General features: G+C 38.3%; 1 protein-coding gene across 1 annotated transcript in view; it reads left to right on the top strand.

Moving 5' to 3' along the window:
- Positions 1 to 394: 394 nt before the first annotated feature.
- GNAI1 (G protein subunit alpha i1) overlaps positions 395 to 15,130 on the top strand; it is an 81,275-nt gene continuing 66,539 nt past the window's right edge. The window contains exon 1 of the mRNA XM_045828269.1: positions 395 to 915. Within this exon, the coding sequence (XP_045684225.1) occupies positions 798 to 915 (118 nt within the window). The 5' untranslated portion in view covers positions 395 to 797. The remainder of the gene's footprint in view (positions 916 to 15,130) is intronic.

Here is a 15,130-nt window from a genome sequence, read left to right as displayed (position 1 = left end):
CTCAGCTCCCTCTATATCCCACTGTCCTAAAGGGCAGTGGACGGGGCTTCTACGTTGGGAAAACCTTTGTGTGGCTGCTGCAGGCGGGCGTGCTCGAACGCCCAGGACTGGCTCTTTCCGGCTCCCAACTTTGGCAACTCTCCCACCCGCACCCTGAAGGGGCAGGCAGGTCCACACAGATCTCTTGGGTGTGAGTACGAGGGAGGAAATTTTCCTACTCTCGCGGAGGAAGCCAGGAAAGGGAGCTCTCCGGCCAGTTCAGTGCTTAAGGGGCGCGCCGCCAAGGGGCGCAAAGGGGTGGCGAGCCCTCTAGGGAGTGTCGGATCCCTCCAGGCTGCGCCGTTCCTGGGTCCGCGGCCGCGCGGGCGCGCGCGCCCGGCTGAGAGGGAGATGTCCGAGAGCACGAGCGCGGGAGCGCGCTCTGGGAGTGGTCCCACGGCGGAGGGAGGGGCAGGCGGAGGCGGGGCCGCGGAGGCGCGCGGACGCGGAGCTCCGCCGGAATTCTTTAGGCTGCTGTGCGGACACGGGTGGGAGGGCGGCAGCTGTGGTACGCAGAGCCTCAAAACCTAGGACTTCTGGGAGCTGAGGAACCCCAGGAGCGGAGCCGGGCCTTGGGGGAGAAACGCGCGGTGCTGCTTGCTCATTCGCTTTCCTTGCTCAGTTTAGGAAGTGGGTGGCGGCGGTGTGGCCGGCGTCTCGAGGTATTCCAACGCCCGCGTCCGGGGAGAAAATTCACCTGTTTCGAGACAGCGCGTCGGACTTGGAGGGAGCGGCGGCAAGCTCTCGCTCCTGGCACAATGGGCTGTACGCTGAGCGCCGAGGACAAGGCGGCGGTGGAGCGGAGTAAGATGATAGACCGGAACCTCCGCGAGGATGGCGAGAAAGCAGCGCGGGAGGTCAAGCTGCTGCTGCTCGGTGAGGGGCCCGGCTGGACGCTGGGGCGGGCGGGGGCGCCCCGGGAGCCCGGTGTCGGCCGCTCTGCTGGGCGCAGTGGTCGCGTGGGGCCCCTCGGCGTTGGAAACCCGAAGGGGACTTGCAAAGCGTCTGAGGGCGCGCCTGGTATCGCCCGGATGGTTTCAGAGCGAGAGCTTGTCTTTTGCGTTGCAGAGACGAGGCGGGTGCCCCTCTCCCTGGTCCTCCTGGGAGGTGAGAACTCGAGGGCGATGGGGCGGGAGCTTCAGTCGCGTGCCTAAGTGTGAGCCCCGCGGGGAGCCGAGGAGCGGATCTCGAGTAGCCCCTTTTCTTTGAAGTTAGCTCAGCTTTATAAAGATGAAAGGGAATTCACGACACGGAAATAAAAGCCCCGCCCCCACCTCGAAACCCTTCCTCCAAGGTGTTTGTGGTTTTCCCGTTCTAAAAGTGTCACGTTTTGTTAAATTTGTGCACCATTTTGGGGGCCTCTGTGGGATTGAAATGTGTCTTTCCTGGAAACTTCCTTTGGCGACTCAGTAAAAGTTTTAAAGGAGCACTGATTATATTCACCTGATTATATTTTCTTAAGGAAGCAGGCTACCCTGGGTGCTTGATTTTTATTACTGTGAGGACATGGACACCTCCAAAGTTGGGTGTAACATTTGCTCTAGTAAGATACTTGACTGGTGAAAACCCAATGTGAAGGTATGAAAGGATCTCGCTGGGGAACTGGATTCTCTCCTTTGCCAGGGTTTCTGATGAATGAGAATTGCCAGGTACCACGCTGAAGGCTCTTATTCGTTCTTAGTATTGTTCTGCTGAAACGTTGTGTGGAGGTCTTTTCCGGTTGTTTGAAGGGAGAATAAAAAGATTAAGCTAGGGTTTTGCCTGAGGGATACGTTAGGAAAATATGCACAGCATAAGATTTGTAGATATCTTCTGAGTTAGGGTTTTCTTTTGTTTGTCCGCCCCCCCCGCCCCCCCCCACACCCAGTAGGTATTTAGGAGGATGAAAGATTTCCCAGAATCATTTGCACTCCCAGAGATTGCTTTTGTTTTTATAAGTTATAATAAAAAAGAAATAGTGCACAAACCTGTTTTCAAAAGCTTTATTTCATTGGTTTGATGACTGCAGGAAAAATGGTGTTTTTTTTTCTCCATTACTTGTAGTCTTGGAAGCTGCAAACTTGGCATGACTAAAAGTAATAACGATCTGAGTCACTTAGCATGCAAGCTGTGAAATAACTTTGCATTTTAAAGACCTGGGTGTCTGTCTTTACCCTTGCCCCCAACATAAATCCTTCTCAGTTGATACTGTTTGCTAAAGTTTTTACATTAATGAGAAATATTTTATTTTGCTAAGGTCAGTGTATTTTTAATGTGGATTGGGCATAGAAAAGAAACACCTTGATATGGGACCATTTAGGTGCTCCTTTTATGAATTCAATGTGCCTGAGTCAAAAATGAAACAAAAGAATTTAAAAAGTTCTATTCCCTGCATTTCTGCACTCCTGCTTTGGTGGAAATGTTTCAGTGTATTGTAGTGTGACTCCTAGTTGAGCCTGCCATCCACCATGTTTAAAGCAGTTGAAAATGAGTTCTCTGGTGTGGTTTTATACTTTAATTAGATGTCTGTTAGAGACAGATGACTAGGATAAAGGTCCAAGGAGTTAGTTTTTGCTTGCATTCAGAAGAGATCAGTGTTTTCTTAATCTTAGCACTACGGGCATTTTTGCTCAGGATAATTCTTAGTTTTGCAGGCTCTCTTGTGCATTGTAGTTTGTTTAGCAGCATCTTTGGCCTCCACCCCCTTATATCCCAACATCAGCCCACTCGGCCTGTGACCCTCAACAGTGTCTCCAGCTATTCCCAAAATATACCCTGTGGGCAAGAAATAACTGTTGGCAGAGAACCAGTGTTCTAGATTAACAATTAAAATATAGTAGAAAGTGTAAATGTAAAACAAAAAGTTGCATCTCTACAGCCATCTATAGTGAGAATTATGAGAAAGGTGTGGCAGAGTCATGATTTTTAAAAGTAATTATGGGATTTTCTTTTCTTCATATCAGTAATGTTAGAAAGATAAACAAATGATTTTTAAAAATCTTTAGTAACTGAATTCCATCAGCTGGCTTTTCTAGCTTTAAGGTTTTGCTACATCTCCTCTCTCTCTAGAAATCTTCTTGTTGGCCCAGCACTCCCTTTTTCTCCCTCCCTCCTTCGCTTCCTTCCTTCCTTATCTTACTCCCACTCTACTCTACATTTTTTGCCCAGATTCCAGCACCCTGATTCCTCTAAACAGAATGATGGCTTACTTATTTTATAAATCTTAATTCTTGGAATGTTTGAAAACGTTGTTTCTCCCTAACTTGACTTTAGCAGTGAAGTGTTGACCTTTGGTTCTTTTATGGATGTTTAAAGTGTATAAGCAGCTCAGTGAAATCATTCCCTATAAAGCACAGACAGCAACGGAATCAACTGGAAATATAAAATGGTTTCTAGGTAACCTGTAACCAATGTCAATTCCATTTACGTTAGGTCTTATTTCTCTTCAGTTATTTTGTTTTTCTCATCAAATGGTTTTTAAAAAAATTTAAGGGAGAAGGCCTCAAAAGTACATTTAAAACTGTATTAAATAGTTTGTTATACTGAATATTTTCTTAAGACATGTATTGTGTTTCTAGATATTTGGGTTGAGAGATTCAGGCATGAAGTGCACAATATTAGTAAAATTTTGGTACTGTTTATTATAATTTAAAAAAATCAGAGGTATTTCACTATTCTTATTAGGAGCAATGAGTTAGGCCTTAAAAAAGAGAAGACCTGGTCTAATCATTGACCTAAAGAAATTAGGTGAGGGTTTGGCTCTTTCAAATCTTCAGGTTTAGTTTTCTGACTTCAGTATTAGAACAACAGTCCTAAATAGATAAACTTAGTTTAATAAAGACAGTTTTATTTCCATTATACATGGCTAATTTTCTCAGGGAAAACTTTTTAAATACCTTTGAGGATGTTAACCATTTATCATGCTTCTAAGGGTAGTATCATTAGGCCTAGACTTATTTCCGTGAGGCAATATTGTGCATATGGATACTTACTAAATAATTTTTAAAGCTATAAGGGATTAGATTATATGAGTAAAATTTTCATGTGCTAATTTTTCATAAGTCATTTCACTCTGAAGCTTTGAGGTTTTGTTCTGTTTCACTGCACCACTCACACAAACACCACCCCCCCAAAACAAACAAAAACATCCCAAATGAAAATTCATACTCATATCTCCTTTGTTAGCTTGGTTTAAGTATTATAGGTGGAGTGAAAACATGAGGGGTTAGATTTCTTCTGCTTGGTGAATAATTTTCCATTGCTACCATCAACCAGCTGTTTGAGAAGCTACATCATTAATCCTTTTTGATCCCTTTAAACTTGCCCTATGACTTCCTTAGTTGAGAAATTCTGGTATTGCAGAACTTTTGGATTTTGCATTACTTTAGCTATTTCTTTAGAATTGGCTCAGAGCTTAGATGTCAGAAAGCTTGTTTCCTTTAATAAATGGACCTGGTATTTCAACATGGGTTATGGGCTTCTTGCTCACATAACTGCTTTATGTTAGCAAATAGCAATTACTTTAACAGAAGCTACAGGTGGTTTTACAGTGTTTTAAAAGGATTGATTTTTCTGTAAGCTTTCCTGCTTCTGGTCTTTTCTTATAGCTCTTCTTCCTACCATAGGTGCTGTGTGAATTCTTTTCTCAGAAATCTTTGTTGACTTTTGTAGAATAAAAATTCTTCTGTATCTGCCTTCCCTCTGTCCTTGTACTTTTTTCCTCAGTGCACTCTCCCCTTCCAAGCAGGAATGATTGGCCTGTGATAAAGCATATTTTCACTCTGGTTTCTAGTGTTGGTTAGCCTTATGCCCCGCCTGTTTCCCCCACTAATGTGAGCACTTTAGGGACAGCATCTTAGTAATGAGTCATCCTGTGTTCCTCACAACCCATTCACTTTGTCATATGCATAATTACTTCTTAATTGTTGTAAGTTCATATCTTATGTGGGGTTAGGATTTACCTAGAGTATAAACTTTATAGTCTTCCATTTTCAGTGGCCATGGGAATAAAAAACTACCCAGACAAACAATGTAAACAAAAAAGGAGTAGTAATGGTTTGTGATGAACAAAATAAGCATATGGTTTCTAAAAGCAAATTGTTTGGTTTAAGAATTTTTATCCATATTTATAAGATCTTTAATAGTAATTACATTATTTAATAAATTAGATAAAATGACAATAGTTTTTTTGGAGGAGGGTTTACTTTGTTGCAGCTGGAGTGTTATTCCTTAAAAACATTTTTTTATTATGGTAAATCTTACTTTTTAGTTTTTATTTTTTGGCTTCTTTTAAACATAAAGAGCCATGAGTCTTGTTGAATTTATTAGCAATAGGAAATATAATGCCTATGTCATAGATTTTAGTGGAAGATATTAGGAAATATGATGCTTATTTTATAGCATTTAGTGGGAGATTTTATTTAAACCTGCAAAAGATTGCTGTAATTTTTTAAAGAAAAATTGAATATCCAATCACAATTTTAAGTTTTATTTTGTCATACATCTTTCTGCTTTGGAAAATTCAAGAGACCACAAATTCACATAGGAGGATCTGAATGTATTTGTCACATTTCTAGGTCACATATTTCCTGATCGCATGTTCTAGGATGCAGTTACCCAATGTGTCACTTCCTGGAATGTGACATTGGTGAAGCTCAGATCCCAGATGGCATTTGAGCCATATGAAGTAAGGTGAATTGTACCTAGTCTTATAGTGCTTAGGCTGCTTTCTGTCATAATGTGTTAAATACTAATTAAAAACCTTAATAAAAAATAGGGCAAAAATAATTTTTAAAAAGTAAATATTCATTACCATAAACTTAATGGCTTAAAACAATGTCAAATTTATTAATTTTGTATTTCTGGAGGCCAGAAGTTCAAAATGGATTTCACAGGGTTAAAATCAGGATGCCAGCAGGGTTTATTTTCTTCCAGAGGTCCTAGAGGAGAATCCATCCCTTTGCCTTTTCCAACCTCTTAACTAAAGGCTACCAGCTTTCCTTGGCTCATGGGACCTGTCTCCATCTTCAAAGCCAACAATGGCTGATGAAGTCTTATGTAGCATCACTCTTATGCTTTCCTCATTCACTTATAAGGAACCTATGCTTACATTGGACCCACCCAGATAATCCAGGATGACAGTCTCATCTGAAGATCCTTATCTCTAATCAAATCTGCAAAGTCCTTTTTGTTGTGTCAGGCAACAGGTTTCAGAAATTGATACCTGGCATTTTTGGGGGCTGTTACTCTGCCTACCACGGTTTGCCCTCCTGGCTCCCAAAGATTCATGGCTGTCCTGCATGTGAAATGCATTTACTCTGTCTCAACATTGCCGTAAATCTCAACCCATTACAGCATGATGTTAATGTCCAAAATCTCATCCAAATTCATGTTCCAGCTCAGGTACGGGTGAGATTCTGGGTAAAATCCACACTGGGACAAATTTCCTTTTTTCTGTGACCCTGTGAAACTAGAAAACACGTTATCTACTTCCAGTATATAATGGTGTGACAGGTAGAGGACATCAGTATAGACATTCTTGTTCAAAAGGCAGACATTCTTGTTCAAGAGGAGATAGAAAGAGAAAAGGAGTCATCAGTCCCATGCACTTTCCTAACTATGTTAGGTTTCAAGGCCTAGGATAATCCTCAGTGACTCTGCCTCACTTTCTGGGCACTGGACTCTGCCCTCGTAGTCATTCTTTCTTCAATGAAAGGTAGTACTTGTTTGCAGCTGAGTCATTTCATAGCCTGTTTCTTGCCTGTAGGATTATGGTTAGCAAGAAACTCACCAGCAGGTGAGTATAGTAAAATGTTTCATTTTACTATAACTTGCAAGAAAAAAATATGTTGCACTTTCTACAATTTGCCTGGAAATCTCCTCTTTTAAATATTCAAGTTCATGGCTTAGAAGTTCTGCTCCACATAACTGCAAGACAAAATTCACCAAAGATTGCTTCCACTGTATATAATTGTCATCTTTCCTTTAGTTTCTAATCCCATGTTCCTCTTTTCCATCTAAATCCTCACCAGTAGCACATTTCAGCTTCATATACCTATCCACAATCTGTTCATGACAACTCAGTTGTTTTCTAAGATCAAATGTGTTTTCTCTAACATGTTCCTCACTTCCTTCTGAGCTCTCACCAGGACAGATGTTAACATCTGTATCTCTAAGAGTATGTCAGGGCACTCTCTCTAGGTTTTTTCTGTCATGCTCCTCAGCATTCTTTCAGCCTCTGCCCATTGCCTAACTCCAAAGCCATTTTCACATTTTTTATGTTTCCTGCAACAGTACTGTACTTCCAGCTATCTTTTTTTTTCTAATGAGAGGGGTTTTTTTTTTTAGTAAACAGTTTGTCTTTTTTTTTAAGATTTTATTTTTTATTTATTTTTAGAGAGGGGAAGGAGGGAGAAAGAGAGAGAGAAACATCAGTGTGTGGTTGCATCTCACGTGGCCCCCACTGGGAACCCGGCCCACAACCCAGGCATGTGCCCTAACTGGAAATCGAACCTGTGACCATTTGGTTCACAGCCCGAGATCAGTCCTCTGAGCTATACCAGCCAGGGCCAGATATCTTTATTTATATCTCATGTATAGCTTCAGAGAATGGGTAACGACTGATTTCATATTCTTCAATCTCTGTAATTTGCGTGACTGTCATAGTAAGAGCAAATTACCAGTTTCTGGTGCTTTGTATTAAAGCCATGATATTTCACTTGAGACATAATGTGAAAGAATGAGACTTTTCCTTGTTTGGTTCTTCTTAGATGAAGTTTTTCCTGACTGACCATCCAGTCCCAATTAATCTTCCCTTACTCTCTCTTCACAATTACACCATTTTGAAGTCATCTTGTGCATTTACATTTTTATTGTCTCCAGCATCTATGGTGTTGGCTCCTTAACAGCATGTATCTGTCCAACTTGTTTATCACCTAATGGAATGGTACATAGTAGTCCTTTCATAAATGATTAGATATTAATTTTGACTGGTAGTTCTCTAAAGGGAAAGCCCTTGTGCTTTGGGTAATTTTAGTGGGTTTTGGTCCAATATATCCCCATTTAGTTCTTTGATATCTCAGTGGTTAGAGTAATTAAAGCCTACAACATTATTCCTAATGCAGTTCTGATAAAAGAAATTAATTTGGGGGACCAAATTCTTATTGCATGATCAGAAAAATATTGTGACTTTTGGTTAATTAAATAGTAGAGTGAAAATGTGATTTTTATATTTGAATATTCTGGACACTTTACTTTCAACAGGATTGTTGCATTGCTACTTCACATGTTATTTGACTGCTTTCTTAAATGCATACAATGAGGCATTAAATATATTCTCACAGTCATATCTGTGAGTCACATGGGATAATGTGACTTCGGCTTTTGGGAGCTAGCAGGGTGCTCCGAAGCTGACTTACCACAGTGTGTTCTTTATGTCTTGCTTGTCTGTGTGTTGTAAGAATTACCATTGCTGGCATTTGTAAAGGGTGTTTTGTATCCTTGGTGTCAGGTTATGCCTTAGTTTACCAGATCATTAGAGAATTTACATTCTACTTAGGGAAATAAAATATATACATGAAAATAATTACTCATAATGGCAAATAGAAAAGAAATGTTATTACAATAGATACTAGGGAGGTGAACTTTAAGATTGAGGTCTTAATTGTTGATCTTGTGGAATGACGGTGGAGGTTATAGGCCTCAGAAATTATTGTGATTCTAAATCTGTCATTTCCTTCATATATTTCTGAGCTTACTTTTTGATCCCGATTGGCCATAAGCTCTGCATTGCACTTTCTTACATTCTCTATGTGTAAGGAATTTTATTCCTCCAAGATTTGTTTAGCTCTGTAAGGAGACCCTCCAGTTAGAAAAACGCAGTTGACCCAGAACCCTGATAGCAAAATGTTTTTCTTGAGACTTTAGGCAAGTTATCTCAGTTCTTTAAGCTTCAGTTATCTTTTCTATAAATGTCAGCTAATGAATGTGCCTACGTCATAGGGCTGGGAACAAAGTAAGCTAGTCCATCCAATGTCCTGAGAAACAGGACATGGCACATAAGTTCTTACTACATATGAGCTGTTATAAATACTTTAGACACTCTTCAGGGTCAACCCTCCCTGTCTCCTTGCAGTTTGATCCATTTACAGTCAGAGACATCCTTTTGTTGGCTCTTCTTAGCAGTGTGTTACACAGCAAAGGCTTAAATAAATAAAAACCAATTTTAATTTCTAGTTTCTGATCCCACCATAAATTCCTTGTGGGACTTGGATTTCCGTTAGCAGTGTCCTCACTGGGATCAGACCAGGTAAATACCTGTGTTGTGTTACCAATTCAATTGAGAGTGAATTTTAAGTAACTGCAGAGCTTTACAGATGATGTAAAAGTGATTCTCTCTGCATTTTATTACCTATTTTAAACATACGCAATGATTTTATGCAAATTCTCATTTTTTCTTTCTTGAAAATAAAACAAAGCTTTTAGTGCAAATTATGAAACATTATTTGAGTTAATTCAAATAAATAAGCCATTTCTTAGGGGAATTTATGATTACTTTTTTCAAATTTTAAAACTTTTTTGAAATTCCTTGTACTGATGACACAAAGACATTCCTAATGAAACTCCAAAACTACCATGAATGTACTTTTAAGAGAGAAGCAACATCTATCTCTTGAAAAGTGGTACTACCTTTACAAACAACAAAGGACTGAATTTGTGAAAGTATGACTTTTCATAACTTTTTAAAGGAGTCCCTGAAGACTTAGCCTTGAATTGTCTAGACTTCCTTCTGTTTACCTTACTTTTCTAAGGAACAATTCAGATTTATTTTTTCAGTAATTTACTTATCTAATCTAAGTATTTCTTTTTTCTTGGTTGGACGCATGTCTTTTGACAATCTTTCACGGTATTTAAGAGGCATGGAATCTGTAAGTAAACCACACTTAAGATCAACATAATATAACAGGAGTTAGAAGAAAACTGCCTTCTAATCGGTAGTTCTAAAGTGATCTAATTTCAAGAATTACTTTATTTATATCCAACTTAAAATTGATCCATTGAGTTTTTACAAACTGAGCACTTCAATGTCATCAGCAGCCAGATTAGGAAATGTGTTTAAGAGATGTGTTGGGATTGTAAAAAGCCTTAATGCTGGTCAGAAAAGTTGACAGGACGGATAAGATGGTGATCCCCTCATTCAAGTTCAACATTCTGCACTTGGTCCACTGGATCATCCTCTCTGGCCTCTAGGACCTTTCCATCCACCCTCATTTTCTCTACTGTCTTAACACTTCTTTAAGAGACTCCTGTGTCTTGGTCCATAAACATTCTCACATCATGCCCAGCATTAAAAATAAAATCCAAGTAAAACTGTTTATACCCTCCTTAAATAAGGTCTGGGCTTAGGGTGAGAGGTAAGTGAGGTGTGGGTGGGTGGTGGGGATGGTCCCTTAGCACTGTTCTGTGCACTCTTGTTGACTTCCATCGTGCCCTTGTCCCTGTGGCCTGCTTGTTTCTTGTCTGCTGACATCTACTGCTTAAGTGTAAATATCCTTCTTGGTCCATTGTGTCTCATTTTGGTTGTAGTCAGAACCATCTCTTTTACTGCTTGACCCTCCTTCATCTATCGTGGATGCTGTTTACCTCCCAATCTCTCTTTTTCTCAGGCAGCCCTTTGCTACAGAGCCAGTACATGGAGCCAAGGTCTTAGTTATCTTGAGTTCTCTGCCTTTTCCGTTCACCTCAAGCATGTGGAAAATTAAATGTTGCATATTTACTGCAGTGGTGCCAAGGTGCTGGGGAGAGATGGGCTCAGTGTTTCCTCTTCACACTTTTCCACCACGCTGCTTAGATGTGTTGCTGCCGAGGTAACTTTCTTCTCCCAGGATCCCAAATAGACCTCTCTGCCTTTAGCAATCTCTTCATCCTATCTGACATGCCATTCACCTCTGAAACATTGGCACAAAGAGGAGAAGAGAGTGGTGAATCCCTGCCTCCCTTACCCTTATGTGTCTTCTGCAGTTTCTAGTAGGTGAGTGATTATCCTGAGGTTGTTGATCTCTACCGTGGATACCTGGAAAGCAAGCCACTTGTTGTACCTCATCCATTTCTATTTTGGTGGCACTAATGCACTCTGTCTGCCCCTTCTCCTGTTATTCATGTTAATAGATAAAAACAGTAATTTTCAAACTATTCCTTGCGTTACATTCTCTGTTGTCTTTACATTCCTGCTCTGAAATTAGGTTTGTTTTTTTTTTTACAATTATCCTTAGTGTATGTTCTTGATGTTCCATGTGTGCTCATCTTACTTCCCTTAAACAGCTCTTCCTAAACTTTAGCATGCATAGAAATAATTGGAATCTTTGCAAATGCAGATTCTCATTCAGTAGACCTAATTCAGTAGGTCTGGGGTGAGGGCTGAGGTTCTGCATGTTTCACAGCTCTCAGGGGATATCTTTGCCGATGATCCACAGTCCAGTCCATACTTTGAGAAACCAAGTCCTGGACTCCTAAAGATCTTCCTGGATCTTTTCCAATTATCCATTTCATGAACATTTTTCAAGACTTACCTGTTACATTCGTGGAGCTCCTATAACCTTATCAATAAAATATTTGAAACAGTGTCTTGCACAAAGTAAGCACTCATTATGTTTTATACATTCAAATTTATGTACACACAAATATAATACCCATCACATTTATTATTAAATAGTTAAACTTCTGTGTTAATCTGGAGCCTTGTTCTACAGTGCATTTTGAGAAAAGCTATTTGATATTATCTTGCATGGAAACGTGTGCTTCCTGGAGAGTGATCAAAAACTGTAATTAGTAATAATGAATCTTCTATTTAGCAAGAATTTTTAAAGTGAATTTCTTTCTTTTGATGACATGATTATTCAGGTTATGTTGAATATGACCTTATAATAATGTTTTTATGAACATTTCATCTGGTAATGTTCATGATGAAATTCCTTTGTTCCAAGTAACTAAAAGTGATTGGGAACTCTGAGAAAGTTTGTAGTCACTGGACTTGAAATAATTGATTATGCTGTTTTTATAGAATCTCATTTCTAATCTATATGCACATACAACAGAATTTCCATTGCCTTTAAAGAAATTTCTGATCTTAGAAAACTGTTCTTCACATTAATTTTTACTGACAAGTGCCTTATTTTGTGATTAAATATAGCATAAATGTTCTACAACCTCTGCTTCCATCATAGTATCCTTTGCTGCTTGGGCTTAACGTTAGTTACGACATCTGGTTTTTATGAAACTTGTGTAAATTCATTCAACAAGTATTTGTAGAATGCCAGTCCTATGGTCTGCATTATCTAGATATCTGGGAATGAATGGAAGAATCTTTGGGAAGCTGATATTAATTAAAGTAGAAAAAAAATTTTAAGTATATAACCATTTGATAAAAATGATATAGTTATTTTGGCTTGTTTAGTTATAAGTTTAAGTATAAAAAATGGGTTCTGGGTTTCTTCTCTCTCCCATTTGTTTTAGAATGCCTTTGTAGTAGATCATTTTAAATTTGTTTTGAATGATTTCATTTTATATGTCAGGTTGGATTTTACTGCTTTTCGCCAAAAGCTATTTAAAACCTTCCAGAGCAAAGAAAAAGTAATGAGCTGCGCAGTAATTTATACTGCGCACATGGTGATGCTTAGTATTTCAGAACTAATATCCTGAAAACTTACCAACCAAGAAATGTGGTCCACTGTAGTGTTAGCAGTCACATCTGAAATAACTTAAGCTCTGATAAAGGAATAGCTAGTATAAAAATAGTGATTCTGAAAAATATGGAACTCTTAACAGACTCTTAGTAGTGGCTACTTTGTAGAATTAATCAGTAAGACTTATGCTTTATAATTCATAGACTGGTGTAGATTTTAGATTATATATTTATATTTATATTATATTTTATATTTTATTATATATTTATATATAGGTGTGTGTGTATGTTTTTGTTCATCAGTGAGTCAATGTTATTTTAAAAAACCCAAAAATATAACATTAGAAAATTCAGGCATTAGAATGAGTCTGTCAGATGAGCAAGTTATTTTTTTCTGAATAAAGGTAGAAAATGCCATGAGGAATTTTTACGATGGATCCATATACATGGGGGGTTAAGTTGAGAGTTGGACTTTAATGTTTTTAGAATCATGTCATAGTATAGAATTTATTTGTTGTAATGGTATGGATTTCTGGAAGTTATGATTAGGTATTTAGATTTGATAGTTTTAATCAATAAATAATATGTGGATAAATTTGCAACCAAGATTGCCAGCTTATTTGAGAGAACATTTTGAGTAAAAAGAGACGTGTGACTTGTCATTTTTTTTCCCATATATGTAGTCTGAGATTGAGGAAAGGTTGGTTTTAAATAATGTATATATCATTTACATTTGTTGCATTTTCAGGATTTAGTTTACTATACTTATAAAAAACTTGACATGTTTGCATCCTAAATTGAAGCATTCAGTCCAGAGCATTTGTTGTTTTAGTAATCTGAATACATTTCTTTTACTAACAGTCATTATGTAACATAGGTCCAAGATTGGTTTCATACTTTAATGCAACCTGCTCTACTGTTACAACTTAAGAATAGAAACTTTATAAATGACATATTTTGCAGCTTTCTTGGGAATAAAATATTCACACACTGTTTTTCTTCCAGTTATCTATCTCGGTTTCTCTAATTTTTATTTACTTTTAATATATTATTCTCTTATAAAATAAATTGGGGTCTCTGCTGATAGATATAGTAAATAATGCTATGTGTGTGAAGAACACTTGTGTTTTCAGGGAGAGCTCTTTCTTTGCTAAGAAGTGGTACTCCCCAAGCTAGGTCTAGCCAAGGGGACATTAGTACAGAGAAGGCTCAGAGGAAACCTGAGGCAGACACTCTGATGTTGGTGGGTTGGGAACCCAGACTTGGAGCTGCATGGTATGGCTGCAGTGATTACTTCCAGCCTTCTGGTTTTCTCACTTCATGAGATTCAAGCTCAGGTCACATTGCTCACTGCCCCAAATGCTTATTAATTAGTTTTCCAAAATCAGACAAATTTGATCTGCCCATCTCAGTTTTTGCCCCAGGCTCTGGAGTCCTAGGCCTTCAGCAGGTGAAGATTGGACTACCTTTTGCTACCTTTTGATCAAGTACTCCTTCCTGTCTGGTTTAAGCAGCTGTGATTGGAGAGCAGTGCAGGGTAACTGTGCTGGCTCCTTAAAAAAAACAGGGAAAGGACCGTGAGACTGTTAAAACAAACCAAACCAAACCAAACCAAACAAACAAACAAATAATATTGTATTTTCTTTGCTGCATCCAGATCTTTTATATATCTGGTTTCAGAAAATAGTTTGTTGCCTTTTAAACAACAAAGAAATAGCTTTGTATTTAACTATTCCATCAATGATGACATATTATGTTCATTGTCTTATGTTTGGGTTGTTCAGTCTTGAGACAGGATGTTACTAATATCTCAATGTGACTTTTGAATACCTTTAATTATATACAACATTATTTTATTATAGGAATAAAATATAGAATTTACTCCCTTTTGCTCTAGTATTTAATTATTTTTCAAATATCGATTCTCTAGTTATAAATTATATGTGGTGTTTGGACATTTGGGAAAATAAATCTCTGAGTAATTTTTTCTCTATGTGTTTTGAATAGTTGATGTGATATTGTCTATGTATGTAACTGTACTTTTTTGGCTTAAATGTTTACCTATCATTAAACATTTTCTGTAATTTTCAAATTTAGTGGCTATATAATCTTTTTATAGATTTGCCATAATTTAATCACACTGATGTTGAAAATTGAGATTTTTCCAGTTTTACAATCTGATGTAATGCTCTGATGATCATATGGTATGTATATATGACTGCCTGTATTCCATTGTTTCCTTAAATTACTGGGTTAAAAGGTTTGAAATGTTTTAAGGTTCAGGACGTGCACAGGTAGATTGCTTTTCCCAAATGTTCATTTTCTACCTGGTCAGGTGGTATGTGAGTCTACTGTTTTACCTCATTCTCATTAGCATTGAGTGTTCTTATAATTCAGTTATCTGTACTAACTTTATGGGTGAAAATGACTTCC

This window comes from Phyllostomus hastatus, unplaced genomic scaffold (assembly GCF_019186645.2).
Source record: "Phyllostomus hastatus isolate PE091 unplaced genomic scaffold, TTU_PhHast_1.1 phas_scaffold_78, whole genome shotgun sequence".
Taxonomy (NCBI): Eukaryota; Metazoa; Chordata; class Mammalia; order Chiroptera; family Phyllostomidae; genus Phyllostomus; species Phyllostomus hastatus.
Note: the sequence above shows the minus strand (reverse complement) of the source record. Positions and strands in the feature narration are given on the sequence as shown.